The sequence below is a fragment of the Leptonychotes weddellii genome, chromosome 11, assembly GCF_054177405.1.
Source record: "Leptonychotes weddellii isolate Sample4059 chromosome 11, ASM5417740v2, whole genome shotgun sequence".
Lineage (NCBI taxonomy): Eukaryota > Metazoa > Chordata > Mammalia > Carnivora > Phocidae > Leptonychotes > Leptonychotes weddellii.
Window position 1 is genome coordinate 10,734,092 of NC_138379.1, and position 15,344 is coordinate 10,749,435.

Genomic DNA, 15,344 nt, shown 5'->3' on the forward strand with positions numbered 1-15,344 from the left:
CTCAGCAGCCTAGACATTATCTGTAGGACACGATGTTTAGACATGATCTGTAGGACACGATTTGTTAAGAAGTCTTTCCTACCTTTACACCAGCCTATCACTATTATCTCAAATTCGAGACTATAAGCAATTCATTCCTTTGAAATGAAGTTTTCTCTATGAATTCTCCCTTACTATGATTATCATCACACCCACCACGGAACTAGTAATAGTGCCAGTGGAGTTGGAGACAGTCACCCCGGATTCCAGTTTGAGGCCAGAACCTTAAGCAAGTCATTAACCAGATCAGGGTCTCAAGTTGCAATTAACTGACCACAGGCATCAGAATAACCTAGATGACTTATCAAGATTTCAGATTCCTGAGTCGCTTTTATTCAGTTTTTGGAAATCGAACACAGGGATCTGCATTTTTCAAGCTTCCCAGGTAATTCTTGTGCACTTGTTCAGATCCAGAAGGTGAGGTCTAGTTGGTCTGTTAAGTTTATCCATGGAAATACCAAGATGAATCTCCACTATCCTATACTTCAGATAAAAAGACAAAATTGAGAAATAATGATCTAGAAAGGCTGGTTAGTCCTTAGTTCTTCCTGGGGGAGATATTTCCACTGTGTAACAAAGTACTTTAAGTTCAGCAAGAAAGAACAAGTGGCCAAGTGAGGTCATAGCTTTGAGCTGCCAGAAAGCATGTCACAGAAGGACCCATTAGAGCTATTTCACAAACATGTTTAAAAAAAAAAAAAAGGCCTCACTAAGATAGAAGAGTGGTGGAGCATCATCTATAACCACTCCCAGAAAACAACTCAGGCTCTAAAGGATCAAGGAGTACACCAGCAAATCTTGACAAAATCCACAGGATTCCTAAAGTTGGTCTTAGCAGGAGATACCAATAGGCTTCAAAAGCATTTCTAAATTAGTGTCAGGACACTTAAGAGATATAGGGGATTTACAGATCATTCTGTTTAACACCTTATTTTAGGTAGGGGCAGAGAGGAGAAATGTTTTTTAAAAGACCACAAATCAGGGCACCTGGCTGGCTCAGTTGGTGGAGCAAGTGACTCTTGATCTTGGAGTCGTTAAGTTTAAGCCCCATGTTGGGTTAGAGCTTAAAAAAATTAAAAACCACAGATCTTAACCACATGGGATTCTCACGGATTGTAAAGAGAAAGTGTCCATCTGTTTCATTCTCTAACCCTAACATCCACAACACCTAGCACATGGAAGATGCTCAGTAAATGTTTATTTAATGAGATGAAACAAATGGACCAACCCAGGGAGGGGGGAGAAGAGTAAGATTTGTTTATAGCTCATTATCAATGGATAATAAATATAACAGAAATAAAGACTATTCACCAGTAGCCCGGTTTTTCCACAGAGCTAGAAAACCATCTCAAGTGAAGCTACCAAACCTCTTTGGAAAGCAAACTCTGATAGCTTTTTGGCGCTGTGATTCATCCTTCTAGTCTGAAACTACAACTGTTAGACAAAAGCTTTAAAAGAGACCAGCTACAGTGCTTAGATTTTCTCACTAGCCCAAGAAAGTTTTCATACCCAAGACCTAGTTCAAACAAAATTGAGACATGACCATCATCAGAAGCTATAGATTTTTAATCTAAAGATTGGGCATACAGCAAACATTTTACATAAATTCTCGAGTTTTTTAATTATATAACAGGAAATAGGGGCCCCAGAAAAATAAGTCTCTTTCCACAGGTCTTAATCCTTGGCCTCTGCAGTCAAGACAATCCCTAGCAACCCAACAAGTGTTTGCTACCCATCCACATGTTATTTGGTAGGACACAACAGCAGCTATAGGTCTGTCCCTTGTCTTCTTACTGAAGGATTACGGATAGCCTGAAAAGCAACATTTTGGCCCAGTATTCAGTACTTATGTACATGAGCCTTTTAATTACACATTTTCTTATTATAGGAGGGCAGCTGGAGTTGGTAGCTTCTAACCTTCTAGTCATAAATGTTGAATGTTCAGGAGGGCCATGTATTGCAATGGGCTTTATTCAACATTCATTTTATCAAATGTTGCAAAAAGAATTCCAGTGACTAAGAAAGTCATTAATTCCTTATACTTCAGTTTCCTATCTCTAAGTTAGCAGTAAGTTTCCTGTGCTCTACTTAGCCATATTTAATTTTTAACAATCTTAAGAGGAAAAACGTTTCACATGTAATTAAAAAGAACGTTCCTTGGTAAGAGTTGGGACTGAGCTCACAATAAATCCATCCTGGTACAACCCCCTTCTGGCTGCTCTGGAGAGAAGAAGGACACAGATACACATAAGGAAGTAACCAAGATGAAAAGGAGAGATGAGATACAGCTTAAAGTGAAGAAATGACACAGACCCCCCACATACACACTTTAAAAACTTTATTTATATAAAAAACTCATTTGTTTTTAAAAGCATTAACAAGAGAGAAAGAAAAACAGGAAAGGTATGGAGCAGAAGACATGCCCCTTAGTAGTGTTCGGTGGGGAGGTGGGATTTTTGGTTCTCTGGAATTGAATGTTTAGTGTTTTTATAAACAAAAAAGAAAAAAATAGTTAAAGGTCCCCAAAAGCCCATGGCTGTTCTATTACCCACACCCCACCGAGAAAAAAAGCACCAGGAAAAGAGCAGAAGAGGACAAGAGAAACCAAGAGTGGAGCCAGGTCCAGATGGGGGCAATTTCCCCTGTGCAGTATGTTCTTAGGGTCAAAGAGGGGGAGAGGCTCCTTTTTGCCAGAAAAGGAGTGGGAAGAAATTGGAGGGGGAAAAAGGGTAAATAAGGGATTCTAATGCATAGAGGAAGGGAAGGGGGGGTGGTGGGTTGTGCACTTTTCTCCTACCCCATAGCCTCGATATATAAGGGGAGGTGGGGAGAGAAGGATAAAGATTTCCAGTTGCATTGAACAGAGCTTTTAGATTAAGGGGAGGAGTAAAAGGCAAAAATGGAGAAGGGTTAAAAAAAAAACAAAACAAAAAAAACCCCCAACCAGCATAGCAGCTGATTCCTCTAGCCCAACCCACTAATAAACAGTAAACTGAAAGGAGGAGGTGGTACTGGGGTGGGAGGGTGGGGGAGGCAGGGAGGGAGGGCACAGAAGTGACTTCCCTCCAGCCACTTCAGAGATGACAGTAAATTCTGGGCAGCTAAGGAGAAAGAGCCGCACCACTCACTCCTCCCACATTTTGAGATTCATCAGAACAGGATCTTTGCAAAATCCCGACCATATACTATCGAGCAAAAGCTGAATGGCTGAAATCAGAGGCTCTACCAATTCCGAAAGGAGAATCTGAGGCTCTCTAGGTCACCTCTCCTTTCTGCTATTTAGGGCCAAGAAAGCAACAAAATATAATTTGCAAAATCATGAAAATGAGACCGCAGAGGCAAAGAAAGGCACATGGAAGGGAAGGAGGAGATGCACCCCAGGCCAAAGGCACAAAGAAGAGGCAAAACCAGGGGCGATCCCCACCTTTTAAGGGTAAAAGGGGCAGGAGTATGTACATCAAGTCCGTTTGTCAGCCAACCAATCCAGGGAAGAGGCAGGGGAGGGCAGGGCTATGAGGGTAGGAAAAGGAGACATGGGGGGGGGGGGTGGGAAGCCAGCTTCAAAGCTTCCTGCCAGTTTCAGACTAACTGATTCATGTACATTCCTACTAGCTCCTCCTAGAGGTTCTTCTCCTCCCCAGAAGACATCTTTCTGCTCCTTCTCACCCAGAAAGTCTTCCTTGATACATTCTCCTCTTTCTACAGCCTCTTGCAAATGGCCAGGCCAAGTCAGCAGACATTATCACAGGATGGGAGAGGAAGATTAAGGACAGCCTCAGTAAGGGGCAACGGCAGCAGCCCAGGGTTGGCATGAGGCTTGGAGAAGAGATGGAGTCTGTAGGTCCGTGATGGTCCCTGCCCTGGAGATGAGGAGAGCAAGGTTTCTTAATCTCAGTTCTAGGAGAACTTCACTTACTCAAGGGCCCTTGCCAGGTGGAATGTGCCAATGTTGCCAGCCTTCTTTGATTCAAAAACAGTCATCAGGGATAAGGGAAGAGCTCACACTTCCCATTCTCCAAAAAAATAAAAGTCCCTTCCCCACCAGGAAAAAAAAAATCTTGATTAAGAATCATCAGTTTGTATCAGAGTGCTGGATACTGCATATGCAGCATGTAACTTCCAATTCTTCCCATGGCTTCCAGTGAGGACTCCCACTCGCTCCCCCCCCCTCCATACAAGGCCAAGAGTTCCAGGGAGAACTGGTAAAAAGAGCTAATCTGCAGCAGTTTCTCGAGATATGCATATAACTGAGCCAGGCTTCTTGGGAGCAACTGTAGGGGATCTGGAGGAGGGAGGAGGGACAATTAAGCTTCACTGGAAGAAGTTAGGAGTTGGTGGAAAGAAGGCGGCCACTTAGGGCTATAAGGGCAGGAGGCAGCCTGGCAGTTGGCACGATAGTCCAGCGAATAAAAGGGAAAAATCATCAGTCCATTTCACCACCAAAAAATAAAAGTACATATATTATAAGCTCAGATGTAGCGGAGATAGTGGTGCTAAATCTTCTGCTGTAGGGAAAAAAGAGAGAAAGATGTTAATAGGGTTGGGAATGAGGAGAACCAAATGACAGTTGAGCAAATCTGGAGGGAGGAAAGTAGCACATAATGAAGAATCAGATCACCAGGGGCATGTCCCAGCCTCGTAGGAGGCAACAATCACAGAAGCAGCACCCCCCAAGCTCCAAGTGGCTGAGACTAGGGTCTCTGGCCTGATCAGATCAGCATGATTGGCAAACTGCTGGCACACAGGGGCCTCCTTCCTCAAGACGATCTTGGGGGTGGCTGGAGGACATACCATGGAGGGGTTAGACACTTGGTCCCCCTCATCATCCAAAACCAACACATCCAACTCTTCCTCCAGAGATTCCTGCCCCTCGTCCTGCTGTGAACACATGCAATTTGTTAGTATGAGAGTAAGGAAATAGAAACCTCGTGAGTTGTGCCAGAACTAAGGAAAAATCCCACAATTGGTCAACTCAAACAAAACAAGAGACTAGTAAGAAAAGGGCAAGATATTCGAGAAAAGGCAGGGAGAAGAAGAGAGTAATGTATGAGAACAGATCAATTAGCATTAGTCACATCACCAACACATTTATCGTCTTCCTTCCCTTAACCTGACCACTGCAGAATTATGACCCAAGAAATCCCAACGTGAGTCAAAACTCCTACTTTACCTGAAAATCCCTACCAGGAAAGGATACTGTCTTTCACTAGGTACTTTTTTTCCTATTTCACAAAACATGGAGGTTTCAAAACAGAACTAGCCTTAGAAGGACAACAGTATATAAAAGAGAATTTACCATCAGAGGTGTTCCCTTCAATGGCTCCATTTCACCTAGATCCCCGGATCGATCCAGTGTTCTGTTGTGGTCCCCTCTCTCGTTCAGTGTAGAATAGTTGTTATCTAGTGAAAAAAGTACAACAGGATATTCCCTCTGGTGTATATATACACAATATATATTAAGCAGAAAAGTGTGAATTAGGCACCCCTGTTGGGAAGTAAACTTTGTCAAATGTTCCAGCAAGGCATTAAGGTCTGGTCCTTGACTTAAGGTCCCAGACTTAAAAAGAACTTGTAGGACATAGGATAATGGAGCTAAACAGAAGCAAGCTGTCTATAAACGGTAGTGGAATTAAGGAGAGAGAGTGAGGTGCGCTGCCAACAGTCAGGAAGGACCTAACAAAGGAGACACGACTTAGTTAAGCCTTTGGGGCTGAAGAAAATCTAGCAAAGCAAAGGGGAAGGGCATTCCAGTAGGAGGTATTACCTGAGCAAAATCAAAAAAGTATAAAGAGACAAAATAGCAAATTAGACCAGGGGGGCTGAAACAGAGTACATGGAAGGAAGTTGGAGAGGGAGCCTGAGGCCAGCAGGTGGAAGGCTTTAACAGTTTAAGGACCCCCACTTGATTCTGTAGTAGGTGGGGGTGTGGGTGGGGAATGAAGATTTTTTTTTTTTTAAACCTTTGAGTATGTGGGAATGTGGAAGAAAGTAGATGGATCAAGTTTCACTAATCTCCTCATATCCTTACAAATGGAAATGTCCAGCCAATGAATGCTCTCCCAGGATGGTAAATGGTGAAGGTGCTAGAAAAAAACTGCAAGGCCAGACAGTTCTCATCCCAGTGAAATATTACTCTATGTCCTCAGGCAGGAATTCATCACCTACCTAATGATTTTGTGTTTGATCCCATACTGCTCATCTGAATTTCTTCCCGATCAGGTTTCTTATCTATATGGAGTCAGAAAGTTATCCGGGTCAAAAACCAACTCTTCAAATTCTATACTCATCACAAAAATTGCTCTCTGGTCGGTCCTCCCTCCCTCTCATCCATTCTTACTGAGCACCCACTATGTGCCAGACAACAGACAAAGCCCTCATGGGACTTAAAAGAGATCCCTTTCTAAAGGACTCCTAATATGAGAAACCATTCACTCTAAGCCATCAATTGTCAAATTATTTGGCCTCCAGACCCCTTTACAGTCTTAAAAATTATGAAGATCCAAAAAAGTATTCACTGGTGTAGGTCGTATGTTTTAATATTTTACTGAACTGAGAAATTTTAAATATTTATTTCACTTAAAAGTAACAAGAAACTTATTCCATGTTAACATAAAACTTAATGTTTTTAAAAAGCAGGGTGTTTTGTTTTGTTTTTTTTTTACATTTTTGCACATCTCTTTAAAGTGTGGCTTAAAAGAAGATAGCTGGATTCTCATACCTGCTTCTGCATTCAATCTGTTGTAATGTAATTTTAGTTGAAGTATATGAAGAAAATCCAGCCTCCCACAGATAAAACATTGGAAAAAGGAGAATTTTAACAATCTTTTCAGATAACTGTGGATATTCTTTGATAGTATACTAACACTCAACAAGTACGGTTCCTCTAAGGGTAGCAACAATATAGTATCTGAGTCCGAATGAATGATCTCTTCATACTTCATGAAATTAAAATGCACTGGTCTGTCTTGCACTTTGAATGGGTCAATTACCCATGCAGCATTCTGAAACATCATGCATTGGTCACTTGGAAAATACCTGGTTCATAGAGTAATGCAGATCTTCTATAAATGTTAAGACATTTCATTATACAACATCAAAAAATAAAATAAAATATCGCATTCATTATTACTATCATCACTGATTTCATTAAAAAGTCTTTTCAGTATTGGGGTGTTCCCAGGCTCATAATGGCAGGTACAAGTTTGCCAAAGTTACCATTTTCACTTGAAAATTCAGGCAGCAAGTACAGTCCCTTATTTTTCCTCCAAGTGAGAAGCTCACTGCATTTATTTCTGAGAAAATATCTAGCAAATATCCAAGTCTAAATAGCTGTAGTTGGGTCTTTTTTTTCCAAGGAAAAATGGCATTTCCTAATAAAAAGAGTGGCCAGTCCACTTAGAAACTCCAACTATAGCACCGCTGCTTTTCCTCACGTCAACCATCATGCTTGGTATGCAGCACAGGATCTTTCGAGAAGATGCATACTCAAGGTTAGAAACAGTAAAATTAATTTTTACAGCTCCATCAACGACACTCTTAAGTGAAACTGGCTCTTCTTTCAAGTTGTGAGTCCATGGTAATAAAGACCGCGAGGACTGGTTTGGCCTGGCATCACCGCCAGCGTGCACCACCCAGGCTTTTGCAGAATCGGCACAAATGCCGACAGACACGGGGATCCTCACACATTTCAAGAGCCCTGCCTGAGGCAAAAGCCAAGTGTCGTCAAGACAGTAAGGGTTACAATATCCACTTCCATGAAAAAGAAAACATTTCATAAAACAAAATATGTAACTCGTCTTTTGGGAAAAAAACGTATTTGCTCACATAGCAAAAATGTGTAAAAGATAAAACCACAAAGAGCAGCGGTTATCTCTGGGTAATAGAAGTAAGTGGTTTTGTTGTTATTTTTCTGGTTGTCTGTAGTTTCCAATTTTTCAACAGCCCATATATTACTTATGGGAATTTAAAAAGCAAAAAATCATCATTAGGTGATATATACATATATCAAATCATTGTGTTGTACACCTTACATTTGTACAGTGACAGATGTCCGTTCTCTCTCAAAGAGAGAATACGGCAAGACTAGGTTCACTGTCCTGTCACTGTAAGTCTGCAAGCAAGGACAGAGGATCCCACCCAGGCTCCTGCCGCTTCTGTTTCATTTTCTAACACTCAGCTCTACCAGCTTCTGTGGTACAATCCCCAGGTGAAGTATTATTACCCTCTACCAAAAGACTAGCTCATTCAGTAATACATATATATATTCTATTCCTTAGGTAGTCCGTCCACTAGAGAACAGCAGTGGTGGAATAAAAGCAGAGGGGTATGCCCCTGGATACTGCACCTGTTTTCTGGTTCCGGTCAATGAGAGGGAGAGTGCTGTCATCATATGAATGACTGCTCTGGCTTCGAGAAGCATTGTTTAGATTCACCTGGAGGCAAACATAAAATGCAACCATGTCTCAGAATACTGAATTCACCCACATCTTATTCCCCAGTGGGCACAGACTGAGGTCCCTATTCTCAAATACAACTCTTACCGAAAGATGACTCATATGGGTTAAATAAATACCTACAGAGTGAAACAAACAAGGATGTTACAACTTCTATTTATGTTCCCGATGGTGTTCAGGAGGCAACAGAGGTACCAAACACTCATGCTATCAGAAGGTGACACAGTCTCCGGCAAATTCCTTCAAAGGGCTATGGCAGATTTGGGGGAAAAGTCAAAAAGGCCATCTTCCTTCGTCACGACCAGCACTGACAGCATGCTGTGACGCAGAGGAAGCCCACAGCTGTTCGGGCAGCAAACAAAGCATAGGCACCACTCTTTTGGGGAGGAGGAGTAAGCCAAATGATTTCCTAACAGACTTGGGATAAAGTAGGACTCAATGTGACAGTGAAGCAGAAGAAACCAAAGACAGAGGGGTACATGAGACCCAGGGCAAAAAGGTACACGCCTCAGGCCCCAGAGCTGCTCTACCTGGAAGTCTGATTTCTTCCATCCTTCTTTTTCCAGTGGCTTCCGTAGTTCCTTATAGCCCCAGATTGTCTGTAATACAAGTGCTGCTGCTCGGACTTCTTTTTCTGATCGGTTCCTTTGGAGGAAAGTAATACCAGATGGAATTTGGACGTTAAGACCAGGGAAGAAGCTGAGAACCTGTACTCTCTAATACAGTGTAACAACAGAAATGCCAAAATGGGCAAGATCAAGCATTCACCAAGTTCTGTATTCTGTCCCCAACAGTGACACACAAAGAAGTTTGATGGACAAGCAGGTTATCAATGGATAGCTCAACATTAAGACAAAAAACAGAGCAATATCTCTTCACACCTTCACATGTAAATAAGGGAAAATAACCTTAGAGAGCAAAAGGGGAGAACTCCTTCCTAGCAGCTCCCTCTCACACTCAAACTCTCCCAGTTGTCATTTTAAGCATTAAACTCACCCTGATTTGTTGATCAACACCAGCTTCTCAATGCCCTGTGTCTCTCGAAGCTTTTTGGCAGCCTCCAAGTTCTCAGCAATAACCTCGTTGATGGTGTTCAAGAGAGAGACGACGGTGTCCTCAGAGAAATTCTGGGAAGAGCTCTGCTGCCCTCCTGGCAGATTCTTTACCAAGTTGGGAATAGCATGTTTACCTATAGCATTAAGACGAAAGGAATGTGTGCAGGGAGAACAAGCCAAGTCTGGCTATGAGGAGCCTAAAGTAAGACTTAAACTACACCGATCACAGAAAATGCAGGTACTGTCCACAGGAATCAACTTCCTTCTGCTACAGGATTATCATACCAGAAGAGCAAAGGACCTGGAATAGCCCTGAATTTATGGTTCTTCTTATTCCTTTCTTTATTCTCCCCTCTAGCCACACTGAAACAACGTGAATACTTTATATCAAATATGCTAGTCTTTTCAGATAGTCTAATGAAAACAGCATACATATTTAAATTGTAATAGTTCAATAAAATAGTCATTATGAATTTAACAAAAAACTGGGCTCTGCCACAGCCCACCTGTATTAAATCCGGGCAAATTACATAACTTCCCTGACCCCTGGGGTTTCCTTATTCTATAAAAAAACTGGACCTCTGTAAAGCGGTCATGATCAATGAGAACATGCGGAAGTATTAACAATGCCTACTAACAAAGAATATGCTTAATAAAGAAAGCTGTTGTGTTCTGTTTTTGAAGAGTCATCACTTCTTGTCTTTCTAAGAACGATTAAACTAGAACCCTCGGAGTTGCAAACTACAGAGGGCTAGCTGGGATCCCTCCTCTGTCATTTCAGTAATAAACTAAATAGCATCAGCCAGATGGAAGGCTCTGTATTAGATGCTGAACTAATGGTTCACATCCAACTCCTTACCAATGAGTTCTTTGTTGCGAGCATCCACGGCCAGATTTCTCAGTGCTCCAGATGCAGCTTTCACTACCCGCTCATGTTCATTGGTCAGGAGGTCAGCGATGGCAGAAAGAGCCTTCTCTTGACGCAGAGCAGAGCGAATGTATCGACCATACTAGAAGTAACACATGGAAAGAGGTGGAACAGATTACAAATGGCAGCAAACTAGTTAGCTGAGTTCTCTCACCTCTGAATCCATTTTCTAAAAGGTACTCACCGTCCAGCGCCCAGCACACAAGTTCTGGATAGCTCCAGCTGAGGCTTCTAGGATGGCAGGAGTCTTGCTCTCCTTGAGGAGTGAGATGTATATCCGAACCACCTCTGGCTGAAATAAAAGCTCATAGCCTACACAAGAAAGGGCAGGAAAACAGAGGAGGTTAGTTAGTACATACAACACGCCAGGCTCTGGCTGGTTGAAGTCCAGATTCAGTACTCTGGATTGACGGATTTATGCTCCTATACCATTAGGCTCCCTATAGACTCTCCCACCCACCCAACAGCCAACTCAGAGGCTTGAGTCCATGCCTTCTTAAGAATAATTCATCCACGCTAAGAGAAGAACAGACATCAACTCGTCATATGCAACTCCACCTCTCTCCTTCTACCTTGCCTCTTCTCTTGCAGTTTACTTTGGCCTTGGCACTCAGGGGAATTCATCTGCCCACTGATAGCACTCAGGGTTACAGATTCCTCATCTCAAATGAATGGTTTCTAACTTAACTGAGTCATTCTGCCCACCTTTACTACGACTAAGTAAAAGGGCCTATCCTAGATTTAACAACACGTAAGGTTTTCATACCCATGAAGAGCTATGAATTTTAAACCCACTGTACTGATAAACACCCAAACTGTGAGAAAGAGACTTCTTATAACAGGTAACGATTGAGTCCTAAGAACTGTAGCAGTTACTTAGGGCACCTACGTTTCTGGCCTAGCCTGTCATCAGGACCTTACCCATCCTCCAATAATCTGAAAAGTTGCCAAAACAAGCCGACCTGCTATACCAGTTTCCCAATGCTTCACCATCACTCCACATCCAGAGTTGGAGGAAAGAGAACAGTGATCATACTGCACTAACACTACCTGACACTCATCTATGGACTATGTGTACGAGATTCCTGGAGACTACAAGGAAAAAGATAACTTACCTCGAGCTGGACTAGTTCTTTTAGGAAAATCCACTGTATCGTTTGCTGGATCCTCTGTGGGTTTTTTCCCTTTGGAAATTAAAAAAAGGAGAAAGGGGTAAAAAGTTTGAGAAAGGAAGAGTCCACTTGGTACATTTTTTATTCTTCAGTCAAAATCTTTTTGGATCAGAGATGCATCAAGAGGGGGGAAAAAACCACCAAAAAGAAAAAACCAAAAAACCAAGCTCCCCTCCCCCGTCCCAGCAGGGGGCTGCGCAGAAACAAGGACAGAAAACAGGCAGCAGACAGGTAAGATGAGGATAAGCACCGTTGTTTCTGTTGTCCTGAGTTCTGGTAACTGGAATTGCTGCCCAGGAATAGCATGCCATGAGCCATTGGCTCCAAAGAGCTGAACTTCCTCAACTGAATTTTCCTACATGCATCCATAGGGAAGGGTTAGGAAATACTAGGGAAGCTAAAACCAAAGCATGCAAATTAGAAGTAGGGAAGCGCCTTAAAAGATTCCACTCACCTCTGGAGAACCACTCATCTTCCAGTGCGTCACCCAAGGTGGAAAGCAGAAAGGAAGGAAGGAAGAAAAATGCAGGAGAGCGATGTCAACAGGACCATGGGCAAATAAGTAGGAAAGCAGAGAGGAAAAGAGAAATACAGGAAACACAAAGGAGGAATGGGGGAGAAGGCCCCAGATTAGTTGAGTTCTTGTCCTTCGCTGCCCCCAAACTGATAGCGTACCACCACCACCAACCATTATCACCACCTTGAATGAAGCACACGACAAAGGGAAGCAGCTGCAGAGCAGGGAGACATCCTTGACTAGGCAGACTCACATACTGCTCAGCAAGCATTTTGTACCTAAAGCTAAAAGTGTTCCTTCCCCTTCCCGTCCTACATTAAAGAGCAAGGAACAGAGAACCAAGACTCACCTTTGCCCTTCTTGGCCCCAAAGCAACTGGCAGCATGTGGCCCAGTATTGTTGGCAACATTGGGAGGTGCCTCTTGGTAACGCTCTGCCTGTGGGATCTCCCGGTGAACTTGATACGACAAATTCCGAAGAAGGCAAACACAGTTCTCCACAAGCTTGGGAACACAAGATAAGGGGCTCGGTGAATGAGGAGAATGCCTATCGTGATTTCCCAACAATTCCAGGTTTCCATGATTCAAGTATTAAAATACTGATCCCTAAAAGCATAGATAGCCCCATCCATCATCACTCACAAAGCCTGTTAAATGCACCAAGCTTCTCAAAATCCTTGCAGCCTCAGGCTGATGGAAGGTTTCTGCCACCATTTGGTATGTGCACAAAACTGAGGATTACCCTGGCTTTTTCCTACTTAGGAAAATATATAACCTTGGAAATACAGCTAACCAGCTTTAAAATAAATGATATAGGTGAAGGAAATTCTAAAGAAAACAGTTTTCTTCTAAGGTGAACATCTACTTTAGGGAGCCGAGGCTAGTACAGATACCTAATGTCACTTGAAAGTCTAAGATGATGAGGTCTGCACTACAGGTACCTTCATGGTTGCTGTGAATGGAATTCACTCAGCCATTAACTCACCTTGCTGTCCGAATCCTTCTGCCCAATCTCAGCCTGAACAATGAAAATGAGGGCATCCACTAAACCATCACATTCCCGAAGTTTCCGGCGAGCTTCACTCCTCTCTGAGCTGACATTCCTGAGGGGGAGGGGAGAGGCTTCGAGATGACTCAGATTTAGAAATCCTCCCTTAATATCTTCAACATCTACAAGCCGCCTCCATACCTTTTCTTTTTACTATAACAATTAGTGAGTACTTATTATAAGCAAGGTACTGCAATTGAGAGAAAGCTGAGTAAGACAATTCCTGCTTTTAGGACATTTGTAACAAGGCCGGGGTGGGGGTGACACACACACACGACTAGGGAGGGGCTAAATAAGGTAAACCAACATCAATACTTCAAGATCAAATAGATATTTCTTGCATGGAAGTACAAATGAAGAATGGGGCAGAGCACACAGGGGTATATCCCAAAGAGAGAAAAAATATATTGCAGCATTTATAGGATATAAGAAGAAATCAGGAAAACTTTCAAGAAATAAAGGCACTTTTGAGTTTAGCCTCAAAAGATGAATAAGGAGGGGCGCCTAGCTGGCTCATTCAGTAGAGCATGCAACTCTTGATCTTGGGGTTTTAAGTCTGAGCCCCACGTTGGGTGTAAAGATTACTTAAAATCTTAAAAAAAAAAAAAAAAGAGAGAGAGACAAGGGCACTGTGGTCTGAACGAAGAACACATCTCCCCCAACACTATTACCCTTCTCGTACCTTGTACTCTTTATGTTGCATTTGTTGCAGCTTTACTTGAAATATAGGTCACTGAGGACAGGGCCACAGACACACTCAAACTCAGGAATAGACAACTGCCTTACATGTGGTAGATATTGAACAAATGTTTACAAAATTAAATGAACAAACTCAAAGAGGCACAGAAGTGAGGATGTGCAGGGGAACAAGTAAACTGACAAAGCGAATGTAGGGGCACACAAGCAAGCAGTGACAAAGGTAGAACAGGCTGGAGTCACAGTATGCAATATGGATAGGAATGGAAGCTGAATGATGGGCCAAAGAATTAAAAAGGAATTTCTTTTTTAAACTTAAGTTAGTCCTCAAAAATTCAATCTTCATACTCTCGAAGCCCTTATGTTACCTAAGACAGCCAGCTGTGTTGGTGAGCACTGACTCCCACTCAATATGGCGCGGCTTGCAATCTTCATTAGGTTCCCGCTCCCAACCAGAATGTGGGATGATCACTTCATCTGTCAATGCATGCAGTGCATGGTCCACAATCTCCATTTTGATTGAGTCATGGGATGAGAGATTCCACAGGGTTCCTGGCAGACACAACTCATCAGATACCTCTCCAACACCCAAGACAGTATGTCTGAAGAATGCCAAAGAGAATCCCTTATTCCATCATTTCTCAGTCTTCCCCAATTACCACATACCTTGTAATGATAGTCAAGCTTTTGTTTGTGACCCATGATAAGAAATACACATTATGGCTCAACATATTCATACATACATGTAGATCACGAAATAAAGTTTCATAAAACAGTATTTACTATATATAAGCAATGATCTCTGGGTTATCTACACCAGAGTTTCTCAACCTCAGTACCACTGACCTCTTGGGCCAGATAGTTCTTTGTTGTGGGAAGCTGACCTGTCCATTGTTAGGTGGTGAGCAGTACCTATGGCCTTTACTCCTTAGATGCCGGTAGCACTCCCTCCCGCCCAAGCCAAGTTATGACAACCAAAACTGTCTCCAGACATTGCAAATGTCCCCTGGTGGGCAAGATCAGTCCTAATTGAGAACTAATAATCTATCCCACTTCTTGTTCTTTCTTTCTCTTGAAATACTGATTAGGATCCACAAAATTGTGTTCAATACACACTAATGGATCATAACCCACAATATGAAAAACAACTCTTCTAAAGCAAGGATCACAAGCTCAAATGTCTACACATGCCAGGCAGGTGAGTCAGGACAAGCAGATATTTAAAAGAAATTACAAGAGTGTAGAAAAATAGCAAAAGACACTCAGCTTCAGTGTTGGGGAGACAACATGCTATATGGCAGTAGTTGGCTAAAGATAATGGGGTATGTTCAGGATTATTGCAAATGGGAGAACATGCATACCAGTCAGTTCAGACCAACTACTGTCAGGTAGCAAAAGAGATCTATTGTTGCCAGTTCTCACACATTTTTTTTTTTT

At 42.4% G+C, this 15,344-nt stretch overlaps 1 protein-coding gene across 8 annotated transcripts in view; it reads right to left on the reverse strand.

The window, feature by feature from the left end:
• Positions 1-1,587: 1,587 nt before the first annotated feature.
• CTNND1 (catenin delta 1) overlaps positions 1,588-15,344 on the reverse strand; it is a 48,296-nt gene continuing 34,539 nt past the window's right edge. For 5 of the 8 annotated variants that reach the window (XM_081798063.1, XM_081798061.1, XM_031018246.2 and 2 more), the window contains 14 exons: positions 14,276-14,459; positions 13,149-13,266; positions 12,514-12,667; positions 12,102-12,119; positions 11,591-11,659; positions 10,660-10,787; positions 10,407-10,557; positions 9,489-9,681; positions 9,023-9,137; positions 8,384-8,471; positions 6,205-6,267; positions 5,336-5,439; positions 4,831-4,917; positions 1,588-4,544 (listed from right to left, as the gene is read on the reverse strand). In XM_081798063.1, the coding sequence (XP_081654189.1) occupies positions 4,533-4,544; positions 4,831-4,917; positions 5,336-5,439; positions 6,205-6,267; positions 8,384-8,471; positions 9,023-9,137; positions 9,489-9,681; positions 10,407-10,557; positions 10,660-10,787; positions 11,591-11,659; positions 12,102-12,119; positions 12,514-12,667; positions 13,149-13,266; positions 14,276-14,459 (1,484 nt within the window). In that variant the 3' untranslated portion in view covers positions 1,588-4,532. The remainder of the gene's footprint in view (positions 4,545-4,830; positions 4,918-5,335; positions 5,440-6,204; positions 6,268-8,383; positions 8,472-9,022; positions 9,138-9,488; positions 9,682-10,406; positions 10,558-10,659; positions 10,788-11,590; positions 11,660-12,101; positions 12,120-12,513; positions 12,668-13,148; positions 13,267-14,275; positions 14,460-15,344) is intronic. The other 3 variants (XM_081798062.1, XM_031018253.2, XM_031018248.2) reach the window with 3 other exon arrangements.